A 17,500-nucleotide genomic window follows, 5' to 3' on the forward strand; every position below is an offset into this window, starting at 1 on the left:
CCTGTTTTGCAAACTGTGCGTCGGGCACGGCCCACGGTCCCAGCAAGTAAGCATGAGGCCTTCCTTTGTGTTTCCTTTTTCTGTCCTTTTGTAACCACCTAGGCTTTTCTGTTTGTTAATGGGTTTTTGTTGCTATAGGTTATAATCACTTTCATCAACATATTGAACAAAAGAAAAACATTAAAATATGACTTTCCCCGCAAACCTGTTATCACTCTTTTATGTTGTGTAATCCAATTTGCCTGAAATTGTTGGTTGGATTTCAGAAAATAAAAGTGGATAACAATAACAGTGGAGTGTTGTGAGTGTGAGAGAGTGATGTAGCCACAGTGGAGTGTTGTGAGAGAGTGCTGTCACTACAGTGGAGTGTTGTGAGTGTGAGAGAGTGTTGTAGCCACAGTGGAGTGTTGTGCGTGTGAGAGAGTGCTGTCACTACAGTAGATCGTTGTGCGTGTGAGAGAGTGCTGTCACTACAGTGGAGTGTTGTGCGTGGTGAGGTTGATGAGCAGGAGAGGCCCAGTGAGGTGACAGATGTGCATTTTACTAAAAGATGCGGATGTCACCCCGCACCCCCTGCCCTGAGCCCTGTGGGGTCGCCCGGCTGCAGGGGTACACATCAAGTATTTATGACTCTTCTCTCCATCTCCTGCTCAGTCACCAGCACTGGCCACACACACACACACACACACACACACACACACACAATCCCTCTTCATTCCTCACTGGCCGCACACACAAACACACACGTACATGCAGTCAACATTGGGGGGACATTAATAATAATGTCTAATACTACTGCTTTTCTCATTTCTGTCCAGACATTGTGGCCTAAGTTTAGCAAATATTAAAACACTTGGTTGTGAAACATTTGCATGTCTGGTCTGCTTTCTGGGTATGCATTTGTGTGGCTATCTTACCATGGTTCCATGTGATCATAAACAATATTCAAACCAAAACAACTACACCCTAGACCAGGGGTGTCAAACATAAGGTCCGGAGGACAGATCTGGCCAGCAGGTTTTATATGCCCCCAAGATGTTTTGGGTAGAAAGGGAAAATCAGAGAAAAAAAAAAAGATATTCACATCCAGTTGTCTTCAACAATGTGTGATAACCAATGTCTCTAACAATAGTTTGACACCCCTGCCCGAGACTAATGGATAAGTCCGTGGATCAGTCCATTTTTGCTTCTCTCATTTGCTCACCCCATGCCGCCTTCTATCCCTGCCCACCTGGTATCATCACCCCCCTCCACCCTCTTTAGACTGCTTTACCCTAGTTCAGCTTAAAAAGACCACTGATCAAATGCTACAGGTGACGAGGGGTAGAGAGAGAAGGCAGCGACAAACTTGCGGAAATAATGACCAATCTACATCTTTTGTTCAAATGGTATTTCACGGTATTCTAGGGCTTCCACATACAGTAAACGAGGGCTTAGAGAGGAGTATTGCGCAAGGCAAGCCAGTTAATACAGTCGGTGAACTATTCAGACATGTGAACAAAAAACAGATGATAGACCCACACACAATTAATGAAGCACACACACACACACACACACAGTGTTTCGCAAGACCACCACAGAGAGAGGGAACGCAGTGTGCTTTCCCACGTTTGTTCAGTGAATTAAATCATTTCCAGCCCTGACATGACACAGCTACACGTAATCAGAAACTAGCTGCTCTCAGTGCGTATACACAATCTATTGAAATCATCTTGTTGCTTTGACTGAGATGGATCATGTAGTGATCACACATAAACACTACAAGTTCACTGGTAATCTTTTACTTGACAGCTTGGTAATAAGAGTGTAGTTAAGTTTTACACACATACCCTCACACTCCCTGGTTGCCGCTGGTGACTGGTGAGAGTATCCTGATTGGCTGCTGTCAAGCTCTGCAGGACACCTGGACACACCTGGAGCTTGACCTTTCTAAGTCACCATCACCGTCAGCACACAGACACCTCAAAGCACAGACACACACACACACACACACACCCCACACACACACACACATTGACTGTGATAGTGAGTGAGATAGAGGAGAGAGAGAGGGAGAGAAAGAGGGAGGGAGGGAGAGAGAGAGGGAGGGAGGGAGAGAGAGAGAGGGGGGGGAGAGGGGGAGAGAGAGAGAGTGCTGCTCAGTTTTGATGAATGCTCCACACGTGCAGCACATCAGAAGCCCGGTGGAGAGCCACGCAGGCAGGAGGCCTCAAATGGACACGAGCGCTTTGCCACACACAAGGCAAAGGTCAGGAGCAGGAGTATTTCATGTGGAATGAGCCAGTGTTCCGCCTCTGCGTCTGTTTAATGACGCGACAACACAGAGGCTTCAATACTCAGTGGAGTTCAGGGTCTCTGCAGTCTTTGAACCCAAATCCTTCCATTCCTGGACCTCTCCCGCGATTGCTTCCCTCCTTCTCTCTGTGCTCCAAGCAGCTGAAACAACTCTGTGCTCTAAGCAGCTGAAACAACTCTGTGCTCCAAGCAGCTGAAACAACTCTGTGCTCCAAGCAGCTGAAACAACTCTGTGCTCTAAGCAGCTGAAACAACTCTGTGCTCCAAGCAGCTGAAACGACGGCTAATTGAGAGACTTTATTATGACCACCACACAGCGATCATATACTGTAGGTTTAGCCAGAGTTTAGCCAGGGATTTTTTTTCTTCAGTGAACGATTCCCGGGACACTGAAAGACCGGGGTGCATGAAACTTGGTGGGCATGTAGTCCCACAAGGATGACACGGAACCATTGTTTTTCTTTTTGTTCCGTCGCCCACCCGCCGGACTGGACCCCCCGGAAGGAGGGAGAACCGTAGGGCCTAGGAGGACCACATTTATTTGTGTGTGTTGGTCTTAAGGGGCCATGTCAACCCATTTCATAACCACTTATTTGATGTATAGTGCCACCTAGTTAAAAATCAAAAAAAGCAAAAATGAGGGGTTGTAATCGCCGGTATCTCTGGCTGACATGGTCAAAACTACACAAGGTGACATGGTCAAATCGCACGGAGGTGTATGATCAGACACCGTCTGAATGCATGCCAATTTTAGTGGAATTCCGTTCATGGGGGGGCCATACAATAAATTAATTTATGTGTACATTTAGTGACTGTACACCAACTGGCCTGTAGATGGCCAAACAGTTTTCTGTGAATATCTCGAGAACCGTAGGGCCTAGGGAGACCTATTTGTTCAGATATTGGCCTCCAGGGGCCATGTCAACCCAACCTCAAAACTGCATGGAATTTGATGTGTAGGATCATTAAGATACACTCTGAATGCATGTTTCATGGAATTCCGTTCATGGGGGACCATACAATAAATTAATATATGTGTATTTAGTAACTGTACGCTACGCACGTGCGCACACACACACACTCATCAACACACACATACAGATACATACACACACATGCAGACCCACACACACACAAGCACACACATACACACACATAAATGCACACACACAGGTATGCACACACTCACACACACACGCATACACACACACACACACATGCACACACACACACGCATAAACGCACACACACACACACACACACACACACACACACACACCATTACTCCCACACACACACTCACAAGTGAACATACACAGACACACACAAACAGCAGCCGTGGCCTACTGGTTAGCGCTTCGGACTTGCCGGTTCGAACCCCGACCAGTAAGAACTGCTGAAGTGCCCTTGAGCAAGGCACCTAACCCCTCACTGCTCCCTGAGTGACCATCAGCTCACTGCGCCGGGATTAGTGTGTGCTTCACCTCACTGTGTGTTCACTGTGTGCCGAGTGTGTTTCACTAAGTCACGGATTGGGATAAATGCAGAGACCAAATTTCCCTCACGGGATCAAAAGAGTATATATACTTATATGCTTATATACACGCACAGATACATAAAACACACACACACACATGTAGGCAAGCAGACACACGCACACACACACACACACTCACAATTGAAAACTCACACACAGAGAAGCACACAAAGCAAATGCACACACTCATTTACATACCGTACACAAAAGTTGCAAGAGTAGGGGATGAAGTAGGAGATGGAGACAAATTGACAAGCGTGATTAATTTTTGCGGAGAATGTGCAGGACTAAGCGGCGGTCATATTTTGTACCGCTTTGTGCTAAATTGTGTTTGTTTATGTTATGCAATGCTATATGATGTCTGTTTATGTTCTGTTATGTTCTGTTTGTTTATGTTATGCTGTTATATTATGTTTGTTTATGTTATGCTATGTTTGTTTATGTTATATTATGTTTGTTTGTGTTATGTTTGTATATAATATGCTATGTTATGTTTGTATATAATATGCTATGTTATGTTTGTTTATGTTGTTATGTTATGCTATGCTATGCTATGTTATGTTATGTTATGTTTGTATATGTTATACTATGCTATTAAAGTCGATAATGAAATGGCAAGACAAACAGTATGAAAAGAAATAGCACAGCACAATTAATTAATTTATAAATTAAAATACAATATTTACAATCAATTTGTGCACACACATGGCATTGCACATTGCAGCATGGCTCTCTTTGCAGCATGGCACTCTTATTTCATTACATGCTAGATACATTAAATCCAAGATACATTGTTAGAAAAGCTGCAATGAGGTGCTTCCTTCCAGAAGGATCCATCACAAATGTGACACTTTTCCTTATAAAAATGCACACGTTTTGGAATCCATTAGAAATGTTCCAGACACTTAATATAAATTATGATGAGAGTGTGTGTGTTTGTGTGCGTGTGTAAGCATGTGTGTTTATATCAGTATCCTGCAGCGTATCCTCCTTTTCTGGGGTCCGATTCGGCGACTATCCCATCGCCCTGTCTCATCACCGCCTGCACCACCGCTGCCATGGACGTCAGCAAGGCCGTGTCATGGTTCTTCTGCTCCAAGCCTTCCAGAATTTTCTATGTGGAAAACGCACGCACACGCGCACGACGCGCACGCGCGTGCACACACACACACACACACACACACACAACGAGAGCTTGAGCAATTCATCAGAAATCTGAGGCACTTTTTAAAAGGCTTTTAAAATGTTTAAATGGCTCTTCAGAATGCTGCAGAAACGTACTACCTTGAATGGCCCTTCTAACGTACCACCTGCATTGCTGCTTCAGATTTCTCACATCTTGTTCAGCAAATTGGATCCCCAAACTGAGGAGCTCTATGGAGCCTATGTATTGTCCACTCACCGGGTCAAAGTCCATCTCTCCGTACGTGGTGTTGGGGGCGAGCTGGTTGTGAATGCGAGGCTCCGCTATTGCTGTCTTCAGGTCATAGTCGAAGAAAAGAGCATGGAGGATAACCTGGAGACCACAGAGCCACAGACGGAAGATGAATGAATAAAACACGTATGGTATCAGGTCTGGAATCAGTCCACCTGGGTTTGATTCCCACCTCCACAAATCTGAGTCGCTTTGGATAGAAGCGCCTATGTGTGTGTGTGTGTATTGGGGGGGGGTGGTGCAGTGAAGAGAGACAGGAATGATACTCAAAGAACAGTGATGCAGTGTGGAGATGCTGTATGCAGTAATGGGGTATCTCTTTAATGTGAAACTGAGCAATCACATTAAAGCAGGGGTGTCAAACATACGGCCCGCTAGATGGTTTAATCCGGCCCAGACTTGTAGAGAATAAATTTCTGACGATGTCAAAAAAAAAAATCTCTAGCCCATTCCTGTGAGGAGTTATGAATTTTCAAAGAAATAACCGAAATGCTCAATTCAGCCGCTAGGCGCAGCCAAAAAACAAAAAAAAAGTTCGGAGTTGACTGGTCCTGTGCTGTCAGTTTGGCTACATTGTCGGGAGAAAAGCATGCGTTGCGACAAAATTCAGAGACAAAGTGCAGCCTGCAAACGGAGGACAAGATGTTTGGGCATTTTATTGTATGTTGCACCAGGAAGTGTTGTGTTGTAAAACACTAAACTTGGATCATGTTAAAGTGTGGTTGTGCAAACTGTAAATTTAATCAGGTCGCGAGGTCTGACTCACCGTCAGTTTGACTGTTTTCTTAGTGATAATGGCATTCTGTCTGGCTTACCATACCACGCTGTAGTACGGTGGTTAAGCCGAGGTGCCGTACTCAAGCGTTTCTTTGAACTACGAGAGGAAATTGGACAGTTCAATTTAAATGCCCGGGATGAGTGCAGGATCTGGCCTTTATGGTGGATAGCCTATTACACAGCACCACCACCTAGCCTACAAAATTATTTGATCTGATGTAACCTAATCGTATCAGTTGATCGTATTGCTCATGCACTGCTAACTTATGTTTGTTAAATTCATTTTATTTTTCATACATTTGCACATTTACATTTTTAAGGCAGGATGTTAACTTTCTTCATAGCTCCCACTTGAGTTTAGTGTGGTGAGTTGGTTCAGGTGGTCAGATGTAAAAATTCCTATCCACTCAACTATAAAAATAAACCAGTTGTTTATGAGAGTGAAATGCATTTTATTTCAATTCCATTGGCCTCTCTGGATAAATGTGTAATAATCTAATATATCCCTTGTGATTATGTAGGCTACAAATGTAGGCTGAAGGGTAAAGCATAGCCTACTGAAAAAAACTAAGCAGTGGATGTTTTGGATGTTTTGCAATTATTTCACTGGTCCGGCCCACTTGAGATCAGATGGGCTGTATGTGGCCCCTGAACCAAAATGAGTTTGACACCCCTGCATTAAAGAGATGCACTGATGAGATACAGGGATGTATCTCTCACTCACTCACTCAATCACTCACTCACTCACTCACTCCCTCACTCTCCCACTCAATCACTCACTCTCACTCAATTCAATTTAATTCAAGGTTGCTTTATTAGCATGACTAAGTACAGTGTTCTCACTCACTCACTCACTCACTCTCCCACTCACTCTCACTCAATTCAATTTAATTCAAGGTTGCTCTATTAGCATGACAGTGTTCTCACTCACTCACTCACTCTCCCACTCACTCACTCACTCACTCACACTCACTCACTCTCCTACTCACTCACTCATTCACTCTCACTCAATTCAATTTAATTCAAGGTTGCTTTATTAGCATGACTGTAAGTACAGTGTTCTCACTCTCCCACTCACTCACTCACTCACTCACTCCCTTCATTCTCTCTCGCAATCACATTAAAGAGATGCACTGATGAGATACAGGGATGTGATGCCGTTCAGTAGGAGATGCAGTGATGAAATACCGTGTGACATGAGTTGACATGAGAAGAAACTGTGACACTTCAAAAGCAGTGATGAAGTAATCAGGCGCAGTGAGGAGATGCAGTGAGGAGATAATGAGATACTGTGATGTAATGCGGTAATGTAATGCAGTGATGAAATGCAGTGATGTAATGCAGTGTGGATGGGGAGATGCAGTGATGTAATGCAGTGATGAAATGCAGTGATTAGATGAGTAGATGGAGTGATGTAATGCAGTGATGTAATCCAGCGATGTAATGCAGTAATGTAATGCAGTGATGAAATGCAGTGATTAGATGGGGAAATGCAGTGATGTAATGCAGTGATGTAATGCAGTGATGGGAGATGCAGTGATGAAATGCAGTGATGAAATGCAGTGATGGGAAATCCAGCGATGTAATGCAGTAATGTAATGCAGTGATGAAATGCAGTGATTAGATGAGTAGATGCAGTGATGTAATGCAGTGATGTAATGCAGTGATGGGAGATGCAGTGATGTAATGCAGTGATGAAATGCAGTGATGGGAAATGCAGTGATGTAATGCAGTGATGAAATGCAGTGATGGGAGATGCAGTGATGTAATGCAGTGATGTAATGCAGTGATGAAATGCAGTGATTAGATGAGTAGATGCAGTGATGTAATGCAGCGATGTAATGAGGTAATGTAATGCAGTGATGAAATGCAGTGATTAGATGGGGAGATGCAGTGATGTAATGCAGTGATGGGAGATGCAGTGATGTAATGCAGTGATGAAATGCAGTGATGGGAAATGCAGTGATGTAATGCAGTGATGTAATGCAGTGATGAAATGCAGTGATGGGAGATGCAGTGATGTAATGCAGTGATGTAATGCAGTGATGAAATGCAGTGATTAGATGAGTAGATGCAGTGATGTAATGCAGTGATGTAATCCAGCGATGTAATGCAGTAATGTAATGCAGTGATGAAATGCAGTGATTAGATGGGGAAATGCAGTGATGTAATGCAGTGATGAAATGCAGTGATTAGATGGAGAGATGCAGTGATTGAATACTGTGTGGATGGGGAGATGCAGTGATGCAATGCACTGGATACTGGAAGGGCAGTAATGAGTCAGCTGAAACTCACTGAGGCGGTCGCCGTGGTGATCTTCGTCCCACCAGAGCCTCCAACAACCATTTTCACTTTGTTGTTCTTGTCCAGGAGGATTGTGGGAACCATTGATGACAACGGTCTCTTGCCTAAAGAAAATGTAAAACATAAACCACTGAGGGCCCTATTTTAACGATCTGAGTTTACTACAGGGGGCACCAGAGAACATTTGCGCTGGAACACGCCTCCTCTTTTCGCTGAACCACCCCCGGGAGCACAAGTTCATTCCCTAATTTACCAACGCACGTCTGTGGATGGAAAAGTCCTCTGTGCGTCGGGTGCAGAGTAGGAATGATACATGCGTTGGTGTACAAAGTCAATTGCGCTGGGTGCACGATAGGGCCCTGAGTCTGTTTCGATCTGTATGGCTGATCTTTGGGTGCAATACAGTCACAAGGACTTTCCGTGTTTCAAAATGGAGAAGATACGCTGTTGCTTTACCTGTTAGGATGAAATTACTTGGGGAGGGTGGGACGCCATAAGCATTTGTGATGTAGGGGGAGCTGAAATCATCCATTTCGTTGTTTAAGAGGATCCCAGTTGAGTTGGACATGACTTTAGATCCAAATCTGGCAAAGATAACGCACAGAGCGAGCTTATGATAAACAATCAAACACGACACATATCACATCATATCAAAATAGCTTATCAAGGATTATCAACATATACCATATCACAGCAGCACAATAGCATATCACAATAGCTGATCAAGGCTCTTGAAACTTCATAGGACTATGAAACTGAGTCATAGGACTATGAGAAGTATCTGTGGTGTTAAATATGTGAAGGTAATTGTCTGTGATTTAACCATCTTTAGGGGTTAATGTATAGACTTGAAGAGGCTGTTGACCTGTTGAGCTATATGATACTGACGCTGGCAGAAATGTCATGCTTTCATCACAGAATTCGTTACAATTTTCTGTAATATGACACTTCTTGACCCTGACTTGACCACTTGATCCTCAAGTTCATGTCTTACTGGGTGTTGATGGTGCTGGTGGCGGCCACCGCGCTTCCATCCTCCGCCATGACGGATAGGTGTGTGGTGCCATGGTCGTCGGGGACGAAGTACTCGGGCTCGTAGTACTCCATTGGGTGTGTGGTGTCGTCGGTGATCCGACTGCGGAATAGTTCGGCCACATCATCTGAGGTGATGTTCTTGACAAACTGAAAGGAAAGATGGGGGGAGGAAAAGAACTGATGGAGGTGTGTTTTCCCCAATGGAGAACATCCAAGAGAAACAACCAGGAATGAAATCCAAGAGTAACAGACAGAATGATGATCCAGTGTTAGTTATCAAAGGCATTCTCTGATGTTTGTGTGTATGTGTGAGAGAGAGAAAGTGTGTGTATCTGTGTGTATGTATGTGTGTGTGAGTGTATGTGTGAGAGAGAGAGAAAGTGTGTGTGTGTGTCTATGTGAGGAGTGTGTATGTGCATGCGCGTGTGTGTGTGTGTGTGTGTGTGTGTGTGTGTGTGTGTGTGTGTGTTACTCATCCCAGGCACACTGGTGTGATGACAGGTGTCTGGTCAAGGTCCATCCATCATTTGTTTTAGTATAAATCCCATCCTCTCCCAAACATATATTTCTCAATCCTGACCTTGAGGTTAGTGAGCCCAGTGTGTGACCCATGCAAGCTAGAGAAAGCTAGGGCAAGACTCCAACATTAATATTACAGTAGTATTTCGACATCCATTTCAGTGTTTAAACCGCAGATTTACAATCAGTCGTTGAGGGAGAAGGGGCCTAGAAAGTCCAAGACTGTGGACGGAATCTCACTACGAGCTTTCCCAGGGCCAGCACACACACACACACACACACACACACACACACCTGGCCACAGAAGACACCAGGCAATCAATGTCAGTTTTAAGAACACAGTTCTTACGGAAGAGGCTACCTTAAGAACTACACAGTTCCTAGGGTTCCAAGTTCCAAGGCTTGCATTCGCACTGCCTGTGGGAACTCTAAGTTTGTGTAACACGTGTTAATGGAGCACTCACATCGTTGGGCTGTAAAATGCTGACCTTGCTATAACACCGCTCTCAGACAAGGCCCTGAACAGACTATCACAAGTAAATATCACTTTTATGTCAAAATCTATGACTGATTGAATGATTTGGGATTGAATTAATGAATTAATTAATCAATCAATCAATTGTTCAATCACTCAATCAGTCCCTTCCAGAAGTCAAACTCACAGAGGTAATGTTGACAAAGTGGGGGTCTCCGAGCATGCTTCTCTTGGCGTAGGCGAAGCGGAAGGCCTCAACAATGCGGTGATAGGTGAGCACCTTCTTCTCCAGTGTGGAAACACTGTCTGGCCCGAGCTTGTAACCTGAGGGACAGACAAACAGATTACAGAGATGTCTGCAGATGAATCTATTCAGTGTCTGTCAGACTGACATGACATCGTCATAACCATTCACATGAACATGAGAGAGCTTTATGAATGTGTATGAATGCTGTAAAGTTGTCATAACAAAGACATCCCAAACAATGTCAACTTGACATAAAAAACAGATGCCACTTACCAGATATAAACATTCATAAAGGCTTCTTAATGTTCATGACAGGTGTCATAGCTCTGATGGCATTGGAGTACATCAGTCTTATGCGCACCTTTTCAAATAACATGTTACCCAAATGCCTCTGATCAGCACAACGCCAGGCTAATTAGAGTGCCACTGGGGACAGCAGCTAGCTGGCCGGGCAGCCAATCAGCAGGGAGGAGGACTTTTTCCGACAGCAGTGACATGTTTTTCATTACCAGGACACCAAAAGCGCTACAGTGTGGCGCGGTAATGGGATTCGCACCAATGGAGAGCAGCGAGATGGCTCCGAACAAGCAGCAAGTTTGGGTTTGATGGCTCTCATTGGGAGTTTCTCACTCACTCACTCACTCACTCACGGGCGCATGGGCAGAATGGCGTCTGATAGAGAAAAAGAGCATGAGTAATTTAACTGAAACAAATGTGTGTGTGTGTGTGTGTGTGTGTGTGTGTGTGTGTGTATGTGTGTGAACTCACCGCGCGTGAGTTTCGCAGCCCTGTGCCAAACTATGGCAATATAAAATCTTAAACATCGCGCCCGTTGTAACTGCCATCGTTAATGCAGCAGAGAAAGATATGCTTTGGACACTAGTACTAAACATGTGCCTCGTCACAGTACTACGGATGGCCTTCAAACAAGCCCTGGCAAGTGGCCGCATCTACAAACATCTGGCGAAAACTCATGACCCCGTACCGCAACCATCATCGGGCGATGAAGATTCACCTGTGGACTTTGACAACTACGTGCGCCAACTTCAATGCCATGAATGGAGCTAGTGGTGTTGATCTTTGGCAGCTTGGGGCATGTCCACAAACTTGTTTCCAGTGGGTTAAGGCTGGCAGGGCTCTCCAGCAGAAAAATAAAACAGCTAGCAAAGTTTTGCTCCATATCTGCAGTTATAGGCAGCCTTGCAGTATGGCGCAGGAGATGTTTTTTGTACCCCTGCCAGTATATGCCAGTATGTATGCGCGCGCGTGTGTGTGTGTGTGTGTGTGTGTCTGTGAATCTCGCTGTGTGACATGGAGTGCACGTGTACAGTCTAGAGTTGTAAGTGCATGTGTTCAAGCATATGTTTATGTCCCTGTGTGTGTGTGTGTGTGTGTGTGTGTGCGTGTGTGTGCCAGTATATGCCAGTATGTATGCGCGCGCGTGTGTGTGTGTGTGTGTGTGTGTGTGTGTGAAACTCGCTGTGTGACATGGAGTGCACGTGTGCAGTCTAGAGTTGTATGTGCATGTGTTCAATCATATGTTTATGTGCCTGTGTGTGTGTGTGTGTGTGTGCGCGTGTGTGTGCCAGTGTGTGCCAATATGCCAGTATGCCAGTATGTATGCGCACGCGTGTGTGTGTGCACGCGCGCGAGTGTGTGTGTGTGTGTGTGTGTGTGTGTGTGTGTCTGGCACAGAGAGAGGAGCCAGTGAACTGTGGTGAATCCCTTGGCACAGACAGAGGGTGTTGTCTGCCATGTGAGACTGAGCTGAGGGCTTCCCAGAGTAGAGTGTGACGGGTCGGGTCCAGTGCGGACAAACCCAGGATAGAAGCAGGGACCTTTAGATACAGTGTGTGTGTAAAGGGGTTGGGATAGAAGCAGGGACCTTTAGATGCAGTGTGTGTGTAAAGGGGTTGGGATAGAAGCAGGGACCTTTAGATGCAGTGTGTGTGTAAAGGGGTTGGGATAGAAGCAGGGACCTTTAGATACAGTGTGTGTGTAAAGGGGTTGGGATAGAAGCAGGGACCTTTAGATACAGTGTGTGTGTAAAGGGGTTGGGATAGAAGCAGGGACCTTTAGATACAGTTAGATACAGTGTGTGTGTAAAGGGGTTGGGATAGAAGCAGGGACCTTTAGATACAGTGAGTGTGTAAAGGGGTTGGGATAGAAGCAGGGACCTTTAGATACAGTGTGTGTGTAAAGGGGTTGGGATAGAAGCAGGGACCTTTAGATACAGTGTGTGTGTAAAGGGGTTGGGGGGGGCAGATATGATAACTTCAGCTCTTTGGTTCTCTGTGTTAGACTGATCCCCTGCTGTGGTGCAGAGTGGTCGTTGAAACTGACCACACACACACATACACTGACCAGACCAGCTACACTGACCAGACCAGACCAGCTACACTGACCAGACCAGACCAGACCAGACCAGCTACACTGACCAGACCAGACCAGCTACACTGACCAGACCAGCTACATTGACCAGACCAGCTACACTGACCAGACCAGACCAGCTACACTGACCAGACCAGCTACACTGACCAGACCAGTGCAGTGAAACATTTGTAGAGTTAAAATGTAGAGTTAACAGACTGTGGAGTTCAGCCTCCATATAAGTTGTGTGGTGTGGTAGTGGTAGTGGTGTTGGTGCCCAAATGCCTCTGATCAGCACAACGCCAGGCTAATTAGAGTGCCACTGGGGACAGCAGCTAGCCGGCCGGGCAGCCAATCAGCAGGGAGGAGGACTTTTTCCGACAGCAGTGACATGTTTTTCATTACCAGGACACCAAAAGCGCTACAGTGTGGCGCGGTAATGAGATTCGCACCAATGGAGAGCAGCGAGATGGCTCCGAACAAGCAGCAAGTTTGGGTTTGACCAGACCAGCTATACTGACCAGACCACCTACACTGACCAGACCAGCTATATTGACCAGACCAGCTACACTGACCAGACCAGACCAGCTACACTGACCAGACCAGCTACACTGACCAGACCAGTGCAGTGAAACATTTGTAGAGTTAAAATGTAGAGTTAACAGACTGTGGAGTTCAGCCTCCATATAAGTTGTGTGGTGTGGTAGTGGTAGTGATGCGGTGTTGCTGTGGTAGTGGTGCGGTGTTGGTGTGGTAGTGGTGTGGTAGTGATGGGGTGTGGTGTTGGTGTGGTAGTGGTGCGGTGTTGGTGTGGTAGTGGTGCGGTGTTGGTATGGTGTTGCTGTGGTAGTGATGGGGTGTTGCTGTGGTAGTGGTGTAGTGTTGGTCTGGTAGTGGTGTAGTGTTGGTGTGGTAGTGGTGTGGTGTTGCTGTGGTAGTGGTGTGTTGTTGCTGTGGTAGTGGTGTGGTGTTGCTGTGGTAGTGGTGTGTTAGTGGTGCAGTATTGGTGTGGTGTTGGTGTGGTAGTGGTGCAGTGTTGGTGGGTGGTGGTGCGGTAGTGATGGGGTGTTGGTTTGGTGGTGGTGCGGTAGTGATGGGGTGTGGTATGGTGTTGCGGTAGTGGTGTGGTGTTGGTGGGTGTTGGTGTTGTTGGTATCCTCAGGCCCTACGTGAGGCGGAACTCACCTTTGAGGATGTTGAGGATGAGGGCCAGCACGGGGCCACTGGCGGGTGCAGGGGGGACACATAGCCGGTACTCCCCCATGCCCACACACAGGGCCTCCTCCAGCCTGGCCTGGTAGTCCTGGAGGTCCTGCAGAGTGACGATGCCACCTGTAACACAATACACACACACACAAATATGACCACACAGACAGATATGAACACACACATACACACACAGGCATGAACACACACACACACACACACAGACATGAACACACACACACACACACACACACACACACACACACACACACACACACACACACACACACACACACTCATGCATACACACACATATTCATACTGTCCCAGGCTGATCCAAATATACTGATACCAATGTTGACTGCAAAAACAAGGGCAAACACACATGCATGTACGCGCACACACACACACACACACACACACACACACACACACACACACACACACACACATTCACACACACTCATGCATACACACACATATTCATACTGTCCCAGGCTGATCCAAGGTTGTTTGTTGCCATCTTAGTCTCCAGGTTATTTTTATAGTCTCGTTTTGTTTTCAGAACTTCTACTTTTAGATACTTTATTGCTATTTGCAGTTCAGCGATGACACCCTGCTGAAAGCATGACTTTCTTTTCTGTAGGACAGGAGACATACTGGTAAGAGTCACCTATTGCCCTTGGACTTATTAGCAATCGCTTATGTGATCTTTGTCTATGTTATGTGTGAAGTACTTTGAATTGCCATTGTGCTAGAATATGTGCTATAATAATAATATTATAGTAAAATTATAATAAAAAAGAGTAAAGTTTGCACATTACCATTACCTCACAGCTCACAAAGTAGGAACCTACCTGCAGCCTGGATGTCCCGCACCATGTTCTCCGCTATTGGCCCCTTGTAGAACGCATCTGGGCCCTGATTGGCTATGGCCTCGTAGGTGTCGGCCAGCTTGCGGTAGTAGATGGTGCTGTTCTCTCTCAGAATGTTGCCCTCTGAGTCACAGAACACTTCACTAAGAGAGGAGAGAGAGAAGACACTAGAGCAACCAACAGGAGACGATGACAACAACAACAACAATCAACAACAACAACAACATAAACAACATCAACATCAACAACAACATCAATAATAACAACAACAACAATCAACAACATCAACAACATAAACAACATCAACATCAACAACAACATCAATAATAACAACAACAACAATCAACAACATCAACAACAACAACATAAACAACATCATCAACATTAACAACAACATAAACAACATCAACAACAACATCAACAACAATAACTTCATCAACAACAACAACAACATCATATTTGGTGAAAAGCAGCTGTCTGCCCTGGAGCCACAGAACAGTTTACTCAGAAGGGAGAGGCAACAGAGAAGACACTGGCAACTGACGATAGATAGATAGATAGATAGATAGATAGATAGATAGATAGGTAGATAAGATGGATAGATAGATAGATGGATAGATAGATAGATAGATGGATAGATAGATGGATAGATAGATAGATAGATAGATAGATAGATGGATAGATAGATAGATAGATAGATAGATGGATGGATGTCGGCTGTAGGTTTGAAGTCATTTAGGATCAATAGGATCAAAGTGTTATGGAATCTACATATTACTTCTGGACCATGTGGCTCTTTGACCGTGTCACACAAGCCATCATAGGCCTGCAGGGGTATCATTTCCTGCCTTACTCCAATCTGCTATCTGCAGCATAGACTGTATATACAGTCTATGATCTGCAGCGAGTTATCCTTATCTTCACCTGCAGTGAAGCAAACTGGCTCACGGTTAATAGTCAACTCAGAGGTTTCAATGGCAAAGTTCGATTACATCTCAGAGAAAAAACAGCAAACATTTTATAATGTGTAGTTAAACGTTTTTTTTCTCTCTCTCTCTCTGATGAAAATTGGGTGCAGTATTGAGATGGCCATATTGCTGGTGATCGTTTTTTGAATATGGTGCAGTATTTGAGATTACTGTCGCACCATAAAGATTTATAGCTGGTGATTGTTTTTTGAATATGGTGCGGTTTTGAGATGGCGGTCGTACCATAAAGCCTTATCGCTGGTGATTGTTCTCCTGTAGCTGTTGATGGCCTTTGCCAAGGCACTGCCCAGAGGAAACCCTTCGCGTGCCAACCGTATGCTGGGCAGGAACAGCTCCTTCCACGGTAGCCTGCCGTGCCGCCTGTGTGCCAGCTCGTAGCCGCGGATCTCTCCTGGCACTGCGATGGCCAGCCCACCTGCCATATGGACACACACACACACACACACACACACACACACACACGCACACACACACACACACACACACACACACACACACACACACACACATAGATCAGGACAGCCGTGATGCTGAGCTGGGTTTCAGCTCTGAACTTATGAACTACCAGTACACTTCCCACATAACACACAACACACTGTCACACAGAACGCCTCACACACAATGCACACACCAACACAAAAACAACACACACAACACTCTCACGCATGCAACACTTCAAACACAACACTTGTTCTCCACCCATGCTGCGCCAAGCTGTCATGCATGGAAAATATGTTTCATATCTTACTAGTTAACTAGTAATGCTCAGCATGTTCACTAGTTAACTAGTGGACACTGAAATGTGCACTAGTTAACTAGTTTAAAGACTTCTATATTTTACTAGTCAACTAGTAAGGTACAAAAATGTTTACTAGCTGACTACTGAATGTCAAATTCCCACTTGTTAACTTCTATGTAATTTGGCCAGCCGCTTGAGCATTTATTCTAATATCTTGATATGAGGTCAACATGCAAGCCATTTTTGTCAACTAGTTAACTAGTGAGCCATGTTTGTGGACACTAGTTAACTAGTGACAGCATAAATGCCCACTAGTTAACTAGTGAACACATATTAGCTTCACTAGTTAACTAGTGAGAGCCAGAAATGTCCACTAGTTAACTAGTAAAGGCCAAAATGCATACCAGTCAGCTAGTTGAAGGCTTTTGGGTCTCACTAGTTAACTAGTGACAGCCAAAAATGTGCACATGTTTACTAGTGAAGGCAAAACTCCTCACTAGTAAACTAGTTGGAGTAGGTCAATGTCACTAGTTAACTAGTGAACCATAAATGGCTTACTAGCTAGCTAGGTGATGGCAGCAGGCTCACTAGTTAACTAGTTGATGCATCCTTTGTCCAAACTAGTTAACTAGTGAGGTCATAAATGTATACTAGTAAACTAGTTGAAGCCTAAATTCACACTAGTCAGCTAGTGGCG

General features: G+C 45.0%; 1 protein-coding gene across 1 annotated transcript in view; it reads right to left on the reverse strand.

Annotated features, from left to right (window-relative positions):
• Positions 1-4,571: 4,571 nt before the first annotated feature.
• LOC143122384 (glutathione hydrolase 1 proenzyme-like) overlaps positions 4,572-17,500 on the reverse strand; it is an 18,059-nt gene continuing 5,130 nt past the window's right edge. The window contains exons 4-12 of the mRNA XM_076283190.1: positions 16,287-16,479; positions 15,058-15,218; positions 14,180-14,326; positions 10,565-10,701; positions 9,343-9,530; positions 8,805-8,932; positions 8,340-8,452; positions 5,235-5,348; positions 4,572-4,946 (exon numbers count right to left, since the gene is read on the reverse strand). Coding sequence (XP_076139305.1) covers positions 4,800-4,946; positions 5,235-5,348; positions 8,340-8,452; positions 8,805-8,932; positions 9,343-9,530; positions 10,565-10,701; positions 14,180-14,326; positions 15,058-15,218; positions 16,287-16,479 — 1,328 coding nt within the window. The 3' untranslated portion in view covers positions 4,572-4,799. The remainder of the gene's footprint in view (positions 4,947-5,234; positions 5,349-8,339; positions 8,453-8,804; positions 8,933-9,342; positions 9,531-10,564; positions 10,702-14,179; positions 14,327-15,057; positions 15,219-16,286; positions 16,480-17,500) is intronic.

Source organism: Alosa pseudoharengus, unplaced genomic scaffold (assembly GCF_046254945.1).
Source record: "Alosa pseudoharengus isolate Yale_2024_CS ecotype anadromous, Long Island Sound unplaced genomic scaffold, YU_APseudo_1.1 YU_APseudo_1.1_scf_14, whole genome shotgun sequence".
NCBI classification, from domain to species: domain Eukaryota; kingdom Metazoa; phylum Chordata; class Actinopteri; order Clupeiformes; family Clupeidae; genus Alosa; species Alosa pseudoharengus.